Source organism: Apium graveolens, chromosome 6 (assembly GCF_009905375.1).
Source record: "Apium graveolens cultivar Ventura chromosome 6, ASM990537v1, whole genome shotgun sequence".
In the NCBI taxonomy this organism is placed as follows: domain Eukaryota; kingdom Viridiplantae; phylum Streptophyta; class Magnoliopsida; order Apiales; family Apiaceae; genus Apium; species Apium graveolens.
In genome coordinates this window covers 302,837,202-302,851,789 of record NC_133652.1, presented here as the reverse complement: position 1 = coordinate 302,851,789, position 14,588 = coordinate 302,837,202, and the positions used below count along the sequence as shown (strand labels likewise).

Sequence of the window (14,588 nt, the reverse complement as noted above, 5' to 3'; positions counted from 1 at the left end):
GGATTAAACAGGCCAAACTGTTTTTTCGGTTTTTTCGATGGTTCGACTTGATTTAGGTTTAGTATAAATAAAAATCGTTATTTTGTGTTTCAATTTGATTTTCATCTTCAAATCGCGGCTCGTTAAGGTCAAACCGGACCGTTTCAATATATATTAATATATTTATAAATAATTATATATAGTTTTTAAAGATATACAGACATATCAATTAATTACATAAGTTTATTTTATAAATTTATATGTTTATTTTATTATTTAATATCTTCATATTAGTATTTCAGTATTTTATGTGTAATAGTTATATCTAAATCTTAAAAAATAATAACTTTTAACATTTATGTGTTTAGTTAGGTTTCAAATCGTTACTATAACATCCTACATCGATAAGAATAAGAGTGTTTGGAACTTTTATGGATACAAGTTAACAATTAACGTGTATCAAATCGCTGGCTTTTTTTGGACTGACATGTGGTATTAGAGCTCTGCTCGGCCGGAAGTGCAGAGGCACTGCCCGGGTTTCGTATGTGTATTTGTGACTTCGACGAGGACATATTTTCTATAAAAGGGGATGTTTGTAAAATTCCACATCGATAAATACAAGTCAATAGCTAACATGTACTAAATCGCTAGCTTTTTCAGGTGGTGAGTGGTTGTTGGGTCCCGGTACACATTCAGTTATGGTCTTGAATGTTATAGTTATCGACCGAATCGAACCGTGAAGGTGCGGTCCGATGTTATATAGCTATTATATAGTTAATAATAATAAAACCTATATTCACATAAATTTTAGTGATAAAGCAATTTAAAATTATCAACTTCATTTCTTTTAGAAACAAGCTTTGATACCAAATTGCAATTTGGTACCGCACAACTCCGGACTGTTCTTTCCTTAATACGTCCATGTCAATTATTAGAAATAGACCCGAATGTCTTATCATTAAGTTGACACGTACGCATGCACATGAATACCAACTCCGAGCCACCGCACAATTAATTGGACCTTTTATTTATTCACCAATTCGGCCTCTGGACATAAGCCTCGTATATGCATCGAAAGAAGGTTAAAAATAACATTTTTTTATGTAAAATACTCAATATATCCATTTTAGTAGTGTATTGCTGAAAATTCTTGGATACGTATTTGTCATTTAGATATTTTATTTTGTATTAGTTACCCATTTGTTAAATGCGTATCTAAATGGTAATATTCATTTGTCCGCAAGGGTTGGCTCAGTTGGTTAAAGAGGGGATAACTATCATCTTCGTCACAGGTTCGAATCCCACGGGAGGAGAATTTATGATTATGGCTTCCGAGTCAGAGTATGTCGCTTAAATGCGGTTTACCTTGATTCACGTGATTTGCAGGCTATTGCGTGAGCCCGTAGGGTTTACCCCGTGCGCACTCAAAGGGTAGCGGCTGCGGGGTTACCTACGATAAAAAAAAACTATAAATACGTATCTTTAGTAATTTTTTTACATACTCAATTCTCAAATGTGTATTACACTTACCCAATTAAAAAATGCGTAACCAAAATGATATTTTCAACATATGTTTTGAAAATGGGTATTTTGAGCAATTTCAACCCAAAAATGGGTATTTTTAACCATTACTCCAGTTCCTCCGTCTTCTTTACCATTTTAAATCAATTAATCCCTTAAAGTTCTCCAACGCTGTTTGCCAAAATCTGCAGTTCAGTAATGATTGGTTATATTTTAAAAATTATTAAAATTATTATAAATATTTTATATTATTTTAATATAATAATAGATGATGATGACATATCATTACGAGTGTTTTTTTAGCATATGTAGACAGTAATATAAAGTTGACAAATTTTTATCAAATGTAGCTTATGTTTATTTCACATGCAATTATAATTGTTTAAAAATGACTTTTTAAAAATAACTTATAAGAGAGGATACAAACAATACCTCCTACCATCAAGTACTATAGCGGATTATAGTTTTATCCTCGAACAAAACAAACATTCGATAGGATAATTTAAAGAATTATAATATTTAGATAATTCTTCACTATTTTTACTACAAAACAAATATGGGATTTTTTGTTCTGATATTTTAACTTTTGACAATTTTTTAAAAATAAATAGTAAGTTATTATGATATTCCATGTGAGCCCTTTTGTTAATTTTGACAATTTTTTCGTTCCGATATTTTAACTTGTGATAAAATATTTACCTGCGCCACAATTAGAAGTTTGTGTTACATAAATTTTTATATAAAACAAAAAGAAAATCGAAAAGATATTATCTAGAAATACCTCAACCGAGCCCATTAAAATTTTAAATGCGTCAAAAAAGAACGGGCCGCAATTTAACTGTCTCTTAACTTTTCTACACAATAAGATATATTTATCGCATAGTAAAAATCATCATTTTTAAAAAAAAAATTGTAAATAAAAATTTAAGTTATATATTTTTATTCAGAAAAAAAAATAAAAATTATTATTTTAACTATATCATTAAAGTATTTCAAAATAAGTACACACAAGTCAAGCAATTATGCCCGCAATGGTTGGCTCAGTTGGTTAAAGAGGGGATGACTATTCTCTTGGTCACAGGTTCGAATCTCACGGGAGGAGAATTTATGATTATGTTTCATGAGTCAGAGTCTGTCGCTTAAATACGGTTCTTCTTGGTTCACGTTATTTGCAGACTATTACATGAGCCCGTGGCTGCAGGTCACCTACGGAAAAAAAAAAGTCAAGCAACTATCGAAAAGAAACTCACAGATACACATAAATTGAGAGGCTACCAAATCCACCGTTGGAATCTCATTCACATTTAAAGCTTGGCTTTCTCCTCATTAATAAGAAATTGACATGGTTGACTCTCTGACTCATTCTTGTTGACTGTCAGACTCTTCTTAAATTATTACATGTTTTGAATCCAATTTATACTCCATGAAAAACACATTCAAGACAAGACCTGCAGATCTTGTTCTGCCACTCAACTTCTTCATTGTCAGAACAATTCTCTTTTTTTGTTCTGCTATTTTGTGTTGTTCTCTGAGATAAATATGCATGTCAGAGACTCGGAGTGAGTGTTTGATTTTACGAATGTGTTTTAAGAATGTGCGGTGTACACAGTTCGGTTCAACTTAGCCGTGACATAAATTATTATCGAGTCATATATTGTATTGGTTCGGTTTATAAATGAATTTAAATTGTTTGAAACACATTTTTCGGTTTATTTAATAATTTATCAAAAATTGCTGACAAACGAAAACGCAATTTTATAAGAAATAAAATAGTGCTTCTTTAGTAGTTTTGAACTAGAAATAACATAAATTTGCCTTGTTTTAGTGTCAAAGAAATTCTGTTTTAGTGTCTCAATTTACTTTTTTTACGATGTGTTCATGGACATATGATAAACGTGGAAACTTATAATTTTAATGCATCTTGATTACTATATCCGTCCCAAAATATAAGTGGCTTTAACTTTTTACGTGTATTTTAAATTGAACAAAAATGATAGTTCCATAAATTATTTTTCAAATTTTCTTTTTCTGAATAAAAGTATACATATTAAATTTTAATTCAAGAAAAGAAAAATTAGAAAAAAATATGCGGAGTTATGATTTTTACATACCTTAAAATACGCGTAAAAAGTTAAGAGGACTTGTATTTAGGAACGAATGGAATAGTGATTGACCTAAAATTATAAGTTTTCGCACTTATCACGTGCCGATGGGCACACAATAGAAAGACCGAAAAACTGATATTTTTTATGTACGTTTAGGAAGAAATTGAAGATTTTTAATAATAAATTGATGTTAACTGTTGAACAATGTCTATGAATGCTCAACAACAATGATAAATTATGTACTTAAACGAGAATCAAACTAATCATTTCCTGCACAATAAAGAGACTCGTAAAGCACCAAGAACTGGTCATTTTCACATACAAATCTATCAATACTGCACTAGCAAACTATCAATACAAAACTGTACGCATTGCATATGATTTGGAAGAAAATAGAAAAGAGCAGTGCTTAAGAAGAAAAATTGCTTAAGAAGAAAAATTACGACATAAATTCAGAAGTTGTACAACAGAGGACTAAGAAGGATGACATGGTTTAGTGGCCTGTACTAGCGCTTTCAGTTGCACAACCGAGGTTAGAAGGTTTGACATCTCTAAAATAACTGTGCAGTTCGTTTTCAGACAGCTTGTTCCTGAGATCCCTTAGAGCCGTTAGAACTCATTTTTAGATGGCTTACCTTGATTGCATTTACAACTCAATCTAAGATAGCTTATCTCTGAGATCCTTGAGCGCGTCTACAACTTGAGAATCAAGATTGTGCTTTAACAATTTACCTTGCATAGAGGAACTCCTGAAATGTAAGATAAGAATTTCAAAAGAAAAACTTTAGCAATGACAAATACAGAATATATTATATAAAACTGATGACAGTAAACGCATCTTAAACAGAACATATTGGACAAATAATGGAAATGCTTCTTAATGCAATTATGCAACAATGACCAGTGTCAAACCCCGGTATTTAAAATCATGTTTCATCCAGTGAGAGATAGAGCCTTCCATATAGTTTAAACGTTTTTGTCTTGGTTTTTGGCCTCTGCATCCTCTAATATCTGAATCATCCATTTGGAAGTGTGGTCTTTGTTCATCAAAAGTTAATAAAACCCTGATTCTAGTTATTGTCCAAATCAAGTACAATATTGCTATCTCAACCATTGAAATAACAGTGACAACATGGAAACAGGTGATTACACATGAAAGCTTCAGGTTGTTCTGGTTCCTGACTTATATACAACGTCCTATTATTACAGTTTTTCCTCTCCCTAGGTAGCAAACTGAATGCCTTTTACTCTTTATTCCTTAAATTCAAGGTTCATAGATACACATATATGTAATCTGTCCATTCTGCTATAACAATGAAAGGGAATACTTATTACGAAAATTTCATATTGTTAGTTCTTAACTGCAAGTAGCAGCTTTTTAAATTCCCTCTCCAAGTCTCTAGTCAGAGACAAGGTGGTTCAAGGGTATGGGGCATTTGACTCTTTCAATTCCTTATTATGCATTGACAAGCGAAAATTTTGGGTTTATCTATAAACTGCTAGCCTTTCCTATTTAAATTTATTAAATATTGTTTTATAATCTCATACTATACAACCCTCCTTTATTATGCACCTCCTTTATTTGCTATTGTTCTTATAAATTTTAAATCTCATACTATACAACCCTCCTTTATTATGCACCTCTTTGATCTCTTCTTTAGTTCTTTGCATTGGAATAATTGATTATTTCTTCTAAAACTTATGACTAATATATATTATACATTTGCAACTATAACAAAAAAAGGTTATGCCAAATTGTCCTGCTGTACTATTTGACTCTATGGAAGTAAAGATTACTTTCAGGCACTATTCAAAAGCAAAACTATACTCAATTAAATTTCAAGACCAATAAACTTGTGGAGCACGTATATAAATACATTCATAGCAAAAGACAAACCTCTGTTCTTGAAGCATTGTCTCAACCTCCTTCTGTGAAGCTTTGATCTGTCTTGCAATAAAGCTTATATTAGGATGGAATGCAATAAAGCTTACAATGCATGTACCATCAAGGAAGTGATAATTTACTAGTGCACTAATTTTATTAAACATGCCATGTATCTAACAAATGCTCATCCAATGACCCTGATTTCTTTCCAGTGTTCAACTAAATTGGAAATCCTTGTAATACTATCAGATTCATATCTATATTATTGTTCAGTCTCCATGCCTATAACACTTATCTGAAAGGGATACTAATTCTATACTTGTAATGTCAGATATTTTTCATATCATGAAACATGAAAGAAAGATATTGGCCAGATACAAATATGATATATCTTTGGTCCCCCTCTAAATTCCACTTTTGAAAGGTGCCCAAATAATAAACGATAACCAGGTTGATTTTGATCAAGTTAATGACACTAACTTGATCTAAGAAAACATCACGTAGTTGGAGGTGCAGGAACAAGAAGCTTTCAAACCTACTTAAAAGTGTATCAAAACAATATACAGATTGAAGTAAGAAAAACCAATTTCAGGTGGCTTGCTGGAAAAAGATCTTTTGGAGGTATGAAAGCATATGTTTAAGCGGGGAAAGTTGGTAATATAGGCTATTGAGTGATTTGTATTAACAATAGGATACTAGGTAGAATGCTTGCATCAATTTTCTGAACAGGAACTTTGTACTGTACATAACTTTTGGAATGTCAAATCCATGTTACACAAGAAGCAGAGTCTGCACTAACCTCTGAGATCAGTGCCTTGCAAGTCCAGACAAAAGCTCCCTGATGAAAATTAGAAAGTTTATAAGAAGCCAATCAAGTTTGTCATAAGCGCCCAATAAAGTTTGGCATAAGCAAACAATCAGCTTATACCAAATTCTTTTTTTACAGTTTTGGTTGAGTAAAACTACTCCTGCCTAAAAATCTACACACATCCCCTTAAAAAACAAGGTACCAAAAGATCGCACTAGATAATTTTAGTTTGTATGAATATGAAAATTAGTATTGTGGAATAACTGTAGATAAAAAATTTGTTTCGGTGAGTCTATGGACATCTGTAAAGTTATGTTAGATGTATTTGGGTTGGGAGAGATACCTATAACCGCAGGTACTGTGGTTAAAATGGATATCTACGAATACGATATTAACTTTGTAAAAAATATATTAAAACCTAAACTTTGAATTTACCTTAAATGACATATTCACAAGAAATTGAGATAACATAAATTACCTTACTGAAAGAGACTACAGTCACAGAGGATTACGTAACTGAAAATATACGTCATCCTTTCTACCCTAAAACAACCATATGACCAAAGTCATGGACTATTGGACGCACTTTAGTTTAAGGAATCACGAAAGAGGAAGCAGAAAAGATAAATATAAAGCTTTAAGCCTACAAGCTCCATTTTACATCTGTTGTATCTTCAAATGGTTTCACACATATTAATAAGAGCCCTTCTTAATGAGAAGCACATACCGCACCATGTGCAGCTTGCTGCTGACAACGGTCAGATGTTACGACCCAGACTCTTGGGCATCCGTCATCCCTTAAAGCAACAACCTGTTTATGCAACAAGGTTGTCAAACCATATAAAAAGCAGCAATCACCTAATTACAGCAAATCAGCCAAACCAGTCAGCTATTTGCCAAAGATTATTGGTAACAGTGATCACACGCCTAAACTCTAGAACAAAATTACAGCGATGTGTCAACAATGAAGTCATATGAAGCAATTTAAATTGTAACGTAAAATATCAGGAAAAATGATAGTTATTGCTTAAACCGACTACAATAACAATGAATTCAATGGAATACCACCAATGAAATTGACAACAGTTATTTCTGATCAATGTAATCAGTAATGATAATAAGTTAGGTCCTTCCATAGGAAGTAAACATAAGCAACAGCTGCCTGAAGCTTGACGATATCTTTAAAGTGATTAGAATTGATAAAGTTAACAAAACTCAAGATAAAATAAAAGAGCAGAAACACGTATTGAGTGTTTGTTGCAGCTCTTCCCCACTTGTGCACACAATAAACTATGCATGCTCTGGAGATCATGACAAAGAGAGTTCTTTTGCCAAGTTTCAAAGTAGTCCATGGAGGAAGCATGTGTACAGTGATATTACCTTTTTCTTAAACTTTGAATTCGGACATCATCTAATGATACAGTTTTTTATGCTCTTATAGCCAATTTTTCACCATATATTTATTGCTTAAACTGATACTCCTGCTATTCACATGAATGCTTACCTTTTGATATCCTTTTGCAGCTACAGATAAAATTTCAAAAAAAAAAAATTGATAATTCTAGATTTTTTTTTTTAATTTTCAACATCTTCTAGAAATTTCCAAGTAATTCTTCACAAAATCAATCTTCGTATTCCTAAGCCGTAGCAGTTAATCTAGGAGACAACGTAAGATCTGTGTAGATCTCACCCTCCCTAGAACCTATGTCCGAGTGGAACACACAGGGTATGTTCGGTTTCGTTAAAGGATTTCAATTAAACAGATTTGGTATATGTGGGTGTTGAAGCCGATTTTCATCTTATAACAGTTTCAATGTATCAGGTCTCCGCTTAAAGAACTTGACGAATTGTGTAAGGTGCTCAAGAATTTTAGACTGTGCTAGAGGGCTTGTTCTCTAGAATGTCCTCTCAAGTTGCCTACGTATCTCTATTACATTTAAAATCGAGTCTCCGTAGCTCTGTTGGTCAAGATCACCTCTTCCGTTTAGAAGTCTATCTTTGTCAATATCCCAACTCTTCAGGAGCAAGTCACCTCATGGAAATGAGTTTCATTGGCCAAGTTCCTTATCAAAATAGGACTGTTCCACCGCCATAAACCCTTAGTTAATAATGACCTTGAAGGCTAAATAGGCTCAAAAATATGTTTAAAATAATATTTGATAAGGCTTTATATCCGGTTGGGAATATAATTTCTATCGGCCCAAATGTTCTCATCGGTCCAAAGCTCTCTATCAGGAACAATGGCGGACACAGAAAATATTTTTATGGGGGGGGGAGGAAGAATTAATTAAAAAAAATATATTTACATATAATTTATGAGTAAAAGTAAAGGGAGTTTATTAAAAATTTCAAGTTGAATCTGAAAATGAAAAAGTAAGTTGAAACACCACGAGTCAAACTAATTCTGTTGGAAAATAGTTAAATCTTATTAGTTGATTCGGTTTAAGATGTTGAAAGGAATTTGTAATTTGCATACACATGACAACAATTTAACATGCCGTGATCCTGGACTTGTTTAGTATAATGTGACAGGACTTGTAGACTTGTAATTGCACAGAATATTAGCATGGTAAGAAAAAGTGAAGAAAAAGAGTGAAGCAACGGCAAAAAATGAAAAAAAAAAAGAGAGATACAAAGTTTCGAACACTGGCCACTAGGGACAAAGACACTTCAAATTACCAGCTAAGCTACAGATAATACGGAAAAAATGTACTAAATTGATTATATTTCTAATTTTAAGGGGGGCGGACCCCCCCCCTAAATCCGCCTCTGATCGGGAAGAAGTTTTTAATTATATCTAAATGGATCGGATCTGGACCAGTTTTATGTCCGACTTGTTGTTAACACCACTAAACCCACCTAGGCACCTATCACGTTTATTATATACATTATGATGTTTATCTACTCTGGTGCCTTGTAGTCTGTTTAACCTTTAAACAAACTTTGATATTTTGTTAAGACAACAACCTAGGTTATAAAGTCCTTTAACCAGACTTTGATATTTTGTTAAGACAACAACCTAGGTTATAAAGTGTCCATGGTATACTTGACTAATTCATAGGAAATGTTACAAGATTCATACTCGTGATTGTTCTTTTTCTGATAAAACAAAAAAAAAATTGCTGCCTCTATGTAAACATAAGTTGCAGACTTTAAAATGAACAGCAGGACGCCTCCTACTATGAGGCAAGAGTCTCATCCTGAGACTTTATACAGTATTCTGATGATACAAAAAAAAGGTAATACCAAACAAAGAGAGGGGCTGTAAGTGTTTGAGAGTTCCAGTTATGACATTCAAAAATTCAGATATTTTCTTGCCAAGATTTCTGTCAGTAATAAAGACAAATTTGTTTAACAAAATATAACTGTTAAAAAAACCGCCTCATGGCTTATGAAAGTTCTGAAGACAGCTGTGAGTTGGTAAAAATACTCCATTAAAGAATAAAAACTTTTTGATTTTAGAAAGTTTGGGATTTTGACTTTTCAGAGAGAACCTTCACCATTTCCTGCAGCTAACTTACAGCTGCATGCTAGTACTTAAGTTTTTCTGAACAAACAACTAATAAAAGGAAAGCAGGGTAATAAAGAGGACCCCTACTCCGCATGATGTATTGATGATTCAAATCTCTGACCTTATCAAGGGTGAGACGAGATGGAACTTCACTTTAATCTTTAATTATTTAAAAGCAAAGGATGTAATCTGTTATTTCCTGCTCCATACCATTCTTTCTAAAGCCAACAAAAAATTGCACATCTGTTCTGAACTTCTGATAATACATATACTTCTGTGCAAGGACACGCTACTTATTTTATTTAATTAATAACTTTGTATATAATTATAACAATAAGTAGAGAAACGAGAAGTTATGTAGAGATTACTGGATGAGTGAGTGATGCATAGGAGATATTGGTTTAATCTTCTATATAAGCATAACAATCTACAACCATTTGCTATCTCGCACCTCTTTTTCAATCCAAGCATCAGCACAGGTTTCGCTTGAGAACACCACATCAATTCTGCAACATCATGAACTCCTATTAAATTATTGAAGGACCATAAATTTAATTTCAGGGGACTGGAAATTAAGACGGTAAAATCAATTTTCATATCTACATTTATGTATAAAAATTATAAAATAGTCACATCAAAACATTCATAAATGACATAGTAAATAGTGATAAGCCACTATAGATTATCTGTGATTATGTATGCTTCGCCAGTAATAATCTATCACTTAAAAAGCTTGAAAACTTAGACAATAATCTAACAAAAACCAAATTCATCTCTGCCATGCTCACAAAATCACATTTAATAACATCCATGTCATTAGAGGGAAAAAAACATAATGGTTTCTTATATCTTTGCTAGCTCAATGTTAATGGCTTTTGGAAACTGTGTCATTCCTAGCATCAAAAATTAAAAATAAAATAAAATAAATTGATATGCATGATTACACATAAAATTGAGAAAGAGTTTTCAACTGTGAATCAGTCAGATAGACCTTAAGAAAACAAAGTAAATATAATTGATAAACAAATAGATCCGCAAAAGTCTTACTAAAGAAAATTGTGGTTGTCCAATATCGACGCAAATCATGAACTACAGCCCAGTGAAAGCACTCATCATAGGATGCTTGTACTTGTAGATTAGCTAGAGAAAAAAATACTGGCATTTCACGACAAACATAAACCTCATATTTTGTTTCATTACGTCCATAAACCTCACATTTTGCAAGGTGGACAGGTATTTCAAATTTCCAAATTAAAGCAGAAGGGCTGTGATTATCTCAAATTCTACCAACCAATTTATGAGTCCATAAAACATATCAAGCCCAGTCTAGGTCATATCTCACAGTCTTAGCTATGCAACATGTTATGAGTGTGTAGCTTACAAATAAGTAAAGCTTTACAAAATCTTTGATCTTCCATAGATTTATTAAGGTGTTGATTTCAAGATGCTCATCTTTTAAAACCTTGAGCATGCTGATAACCAAGAAACAGGAACCAACAAAGGGAAAAGGGTGCATGTTAAGTATAAACTACTATGACTACAATTTCCATGGAAAATGAAAACTTTAACACTAAAATTGTATCCAGTCTAACAAGAAAAAAACAATATCTGCATAAATAACTAGCATGTAGATTATCCTTTATGGTAGTTTAGGTTTAGGAGAAATTACCCAACAAACTCCTCTTTGTGTGTGGGTAGCCCAGACAACATAGCATCAAACACAACCACAACCTTTACCTCTGCATATAAATTAGAATGGAATATAAGGCATCATACGACACAATCTAACAATTGCTACATTAAACCATTCATAAACTTTACTGTATTCAAACTCCTAGCATTTAACATGACAATAAAGAAAAAAATAAACAGAAAACCATTTTATAGCGGAACGGGGAGCAAGACAGAGCTGAAAGAAAATTTTATATATCTATATATAATTATTTTAGGGGGAAAAGTAATATTTCTTTCCTAGTTCTTGCCCTATATCAGGATTTCTTTTAGTTTACATTTTTAAGACAGACAAATCAACGACAGACCTAAACTTTTTGGTGCTAATAGTGAATAGGAAGTAGTCCTCTGAATCATTAGAGCAACACGATTATGTTCAGTTTGCTAACTTTGCGGTTACAATTTTTCCCATTATTTTGCGTATTAGTCTTTATATTAATTGAATGTACCACTTTACTATCTTAGTAAGTTTTGACTCCTAGTCCTAGGAAAATTATTTTGCATACCAGGATTGGTCAAAGGATCACAAATATGTTTATTTGGTGCTACAGGTATATAGTAGTTTGCCTGGGTACCCAAATAAAGCTAACAGAGGCCATCAAGATCAGTTAGCCTCGCAGTAAAGAGATTTGCACATACCACGAACGTTTTCTCAAGTTTTTTTACTCTGAGTTTGTGTGTATCATAATTTTATATGAGAATTAAATTTCAATGAAGCAATCTGACTGTTTGACATATCAACTAAAAATGCTTCCTGTTTTACGCGAAAGGAAAAGCAAAAGTAACCTCTAAGCATACTGAATGTTATTAACTCGTCAATAAGCTTTTGGCGAGCAATATCAAGGTTTCCATTGATAAAATGTTTCTTTAGCTTCGCCCAGTAGCCACATACATTGTAACCATCAACAAGCAACACTGGAACTGCGGTGATAATACCCTGATTTGTACTGTTGCGCAACATTAGAAAATTCAAAATTTAGAAGTTTTATAAATTACTGTCAAAACCATATGAGATCATCTGGGAAAAACATACTAATAAAGGGTCAGCGTGGGGTCACGATAGAGATCTGTATCATCTGGGATGTCATCCTTCTCCACCTTCTTTTTGCGGTAACTAGTTGCAGGCACATGTGCACCAGATTTTCTCATTTGAAACTCCTACAATTGGAATTTAAACATGAGAGATGATCTAAAAAAATACCTTTTACAAGTAAATACGAACTTCATTATCACTGTTAGATATTTACCTTCCACAACTTCAAGAACTGCAAATTCTGTTTTACATTCGAAGTAATCCTCGGAGGAGCTACTTCAGAACTCTGTCAAACCAAAGCTAATAAGGATCTAGCTCAATAAAACTAAAAACTAGTACAATATGTTCTTTTACATCCGAAAGGTCATATATGTTGCTTTTGAGCTGGAACAATAATATAAACTGTTCATGAACCAATTTTAGCAGTAGAATAAGCATATGAAAACATAAAAACAATTTGCCAAGCCTTCATCAATATCAAAAATAAACTAAAATTAAACACATAAGCACGAATGCCCGATATACATATTAAATTTACTAACCCCTCCTTAATTATTTCCCTACTTAAGTTCCATACCCAAAAATCCCAAAATTCCGTAAATTTAAATTCGATCAAGGCCTAATAAACACCTAAACAGAATATAATATTACTAACATTCTATTAAAAATACACACAAAAATACCCTTTTGGGCTACAAATAATCTTGCACTACATTCTATTAGAAAAAGGAAAACACGCAACCATTTATAGAAAAAAAAAGTACAAAACACGAAAGTACAGAACACGAAAGAACCGAAGACCTTGGCAGGAGAGGAGGAGGATGATTTGGGCTTTTTACTCTTCTGGGCAACAATTTTAATGTTTGAAGAGAAAGCAAAGGCTGGTGATAATAAAGAAATGGCTTTCATTAGTCTTCTACTAGAATAATAATATTAATCATCATCTTGATTCAACCCATAAGCAGCAGCAGCAAAAGCAACCATTCATTTCTTGAATATTTTGTTACTTACATTACAATTTCAAGATTAAGCAACATGGGCTTGTTAAGTGTGTGTGTGTGTGTGTGTGTGTGTGTTTGGTTAGATTGTGTGCTTGTTAAGTGTGTGTGTGTGTGTGTTAGATAACTCTCCGACAAACATACGAAACTGGGTAAGTTCAGAAGTTAGACTGTTTGGGCGTGGCTTGTTTGTGTCCGGCCATTCACTTTTTTGGATTTTTTGGATTTTAAATTTTTGGGTATTTAAATTACATTTTTAAAAGAAATTTAATAAATTGATAATCGTATATCACGATTCGGATTAAATCTCGAGTTTTTTTAAAATTGAGTCAAGTATCAATAAAAATTTAAAATACTTGAACTATACTGAAAAAAACAAAGTTGGAAGTCCACGAAATATCAAAAGATTATACTCTCTTCATTACGTTTTTCCTTGTCCATCAATTTAAACCCACCTTTTATTCAATCAAATCAAATAAAATGATAATTTTCATAATATAAAACTGAAATAACAATTTTTACCATTTACCGATCTTTTACTTATCTTTTGTTCATCATTTATTTACCAAATTTATCAAACTGGATAATTACTTTGGGACAGAGGAAAAAGGTTATTGTGGACAACAAATCGGGACGGATGGAGTAATTTAGTTGAATTTTTATTAAATAAGTTCTAATATTTTATTGTTGAAAGTAAGAAATCCTAAACTTGGAAGGATTCGAGTAGAGATGTTCATAGTTTCATCAACTCAATCAAACCGACTCAACTCGTCCCTCTTTTCGGTCATTAAATCTATTAAAAAGACATGATACTTGGTTGGGTTAAAAAAATCAAACCGCATTAAATGAGTTGGGTATCGGTTCAAGATTTGTTCGGCCAACAACCCGATTTAACTTAAGTCTTATTCGATAATTTAAATATAATTTATATATTATATATAACTATACATTATGCAATACAATATATTTATATTTATAGTTACATTACGTGTAAGTGCATATGATTTACGACATAAT

The 14,588-nt window shown here is 32.4% G+C and overlaps 1 protein-coding gene across 1 annotated transcript; it reads right to left on the bottom strand.

The window, feature by feature from the left end:
• Positions 1–3,889: 3,889 nt before the first annotated feature.
• Positions 3,890–13,763, bottom strand: LOC141668625 (uncharacterized). Its single transcript, XM_074475581.1, has 11 exons — positions 13,375–13,763; positions 12,788–12,859; positions 12,574–12,698; positions 12,327–12,487; positions 11,479–11,548; positions 10,261–10,315; positions 7,026–7,109; positions 6,290–6,328; positions 5,503–5,549; positions 4,338–4,354; positions 3,890–4,195 (listed from the first exon to the last, which is right to left on the bottom strand). The coding sequence occupies exons 1-11, from the start codon at positions 13,480–13,482 to the stop codon at positions 4,080–4,082; spliced, it is 894 nt and encodes a 297-aa protein (XP_074331682.1). The 5' UTR covers positions 13,483–13,763; the 3' UTR covers positions 3,890–4,079.
• Between the last annotated feature and the right edge of the window lie 825 nt (positions 13,764–14,588).

What these genes read in the sequence shown, in the direction of transcription:
- LOC141668625 (XM_074475581.1), bottom strand. Translation starts at nt 13,482, where the DNA reads ATGAAAGCCATTTCTTTATTATCACCAGCCTTTGCTTTCTCTTCAAAC. An exon ending in AACATTCAGTATGCTTAGAG is followed by an intron (nt 11,549 to 12,326) that starts GTTACTTTTGCT and finishes ATTTATATGCAG; the next exon opens with AGGTAAAGGTTGTGGTTGTG. An exon ending in ATGCTTGGATTGAAAAAGAG is followed by an intron (nt 7,110 to 10,260) that starts GTGCGAGATAGC and finishes TTGCATAAACAG; the next exon opens with GTTGTTGCTTTAAGGGATGA.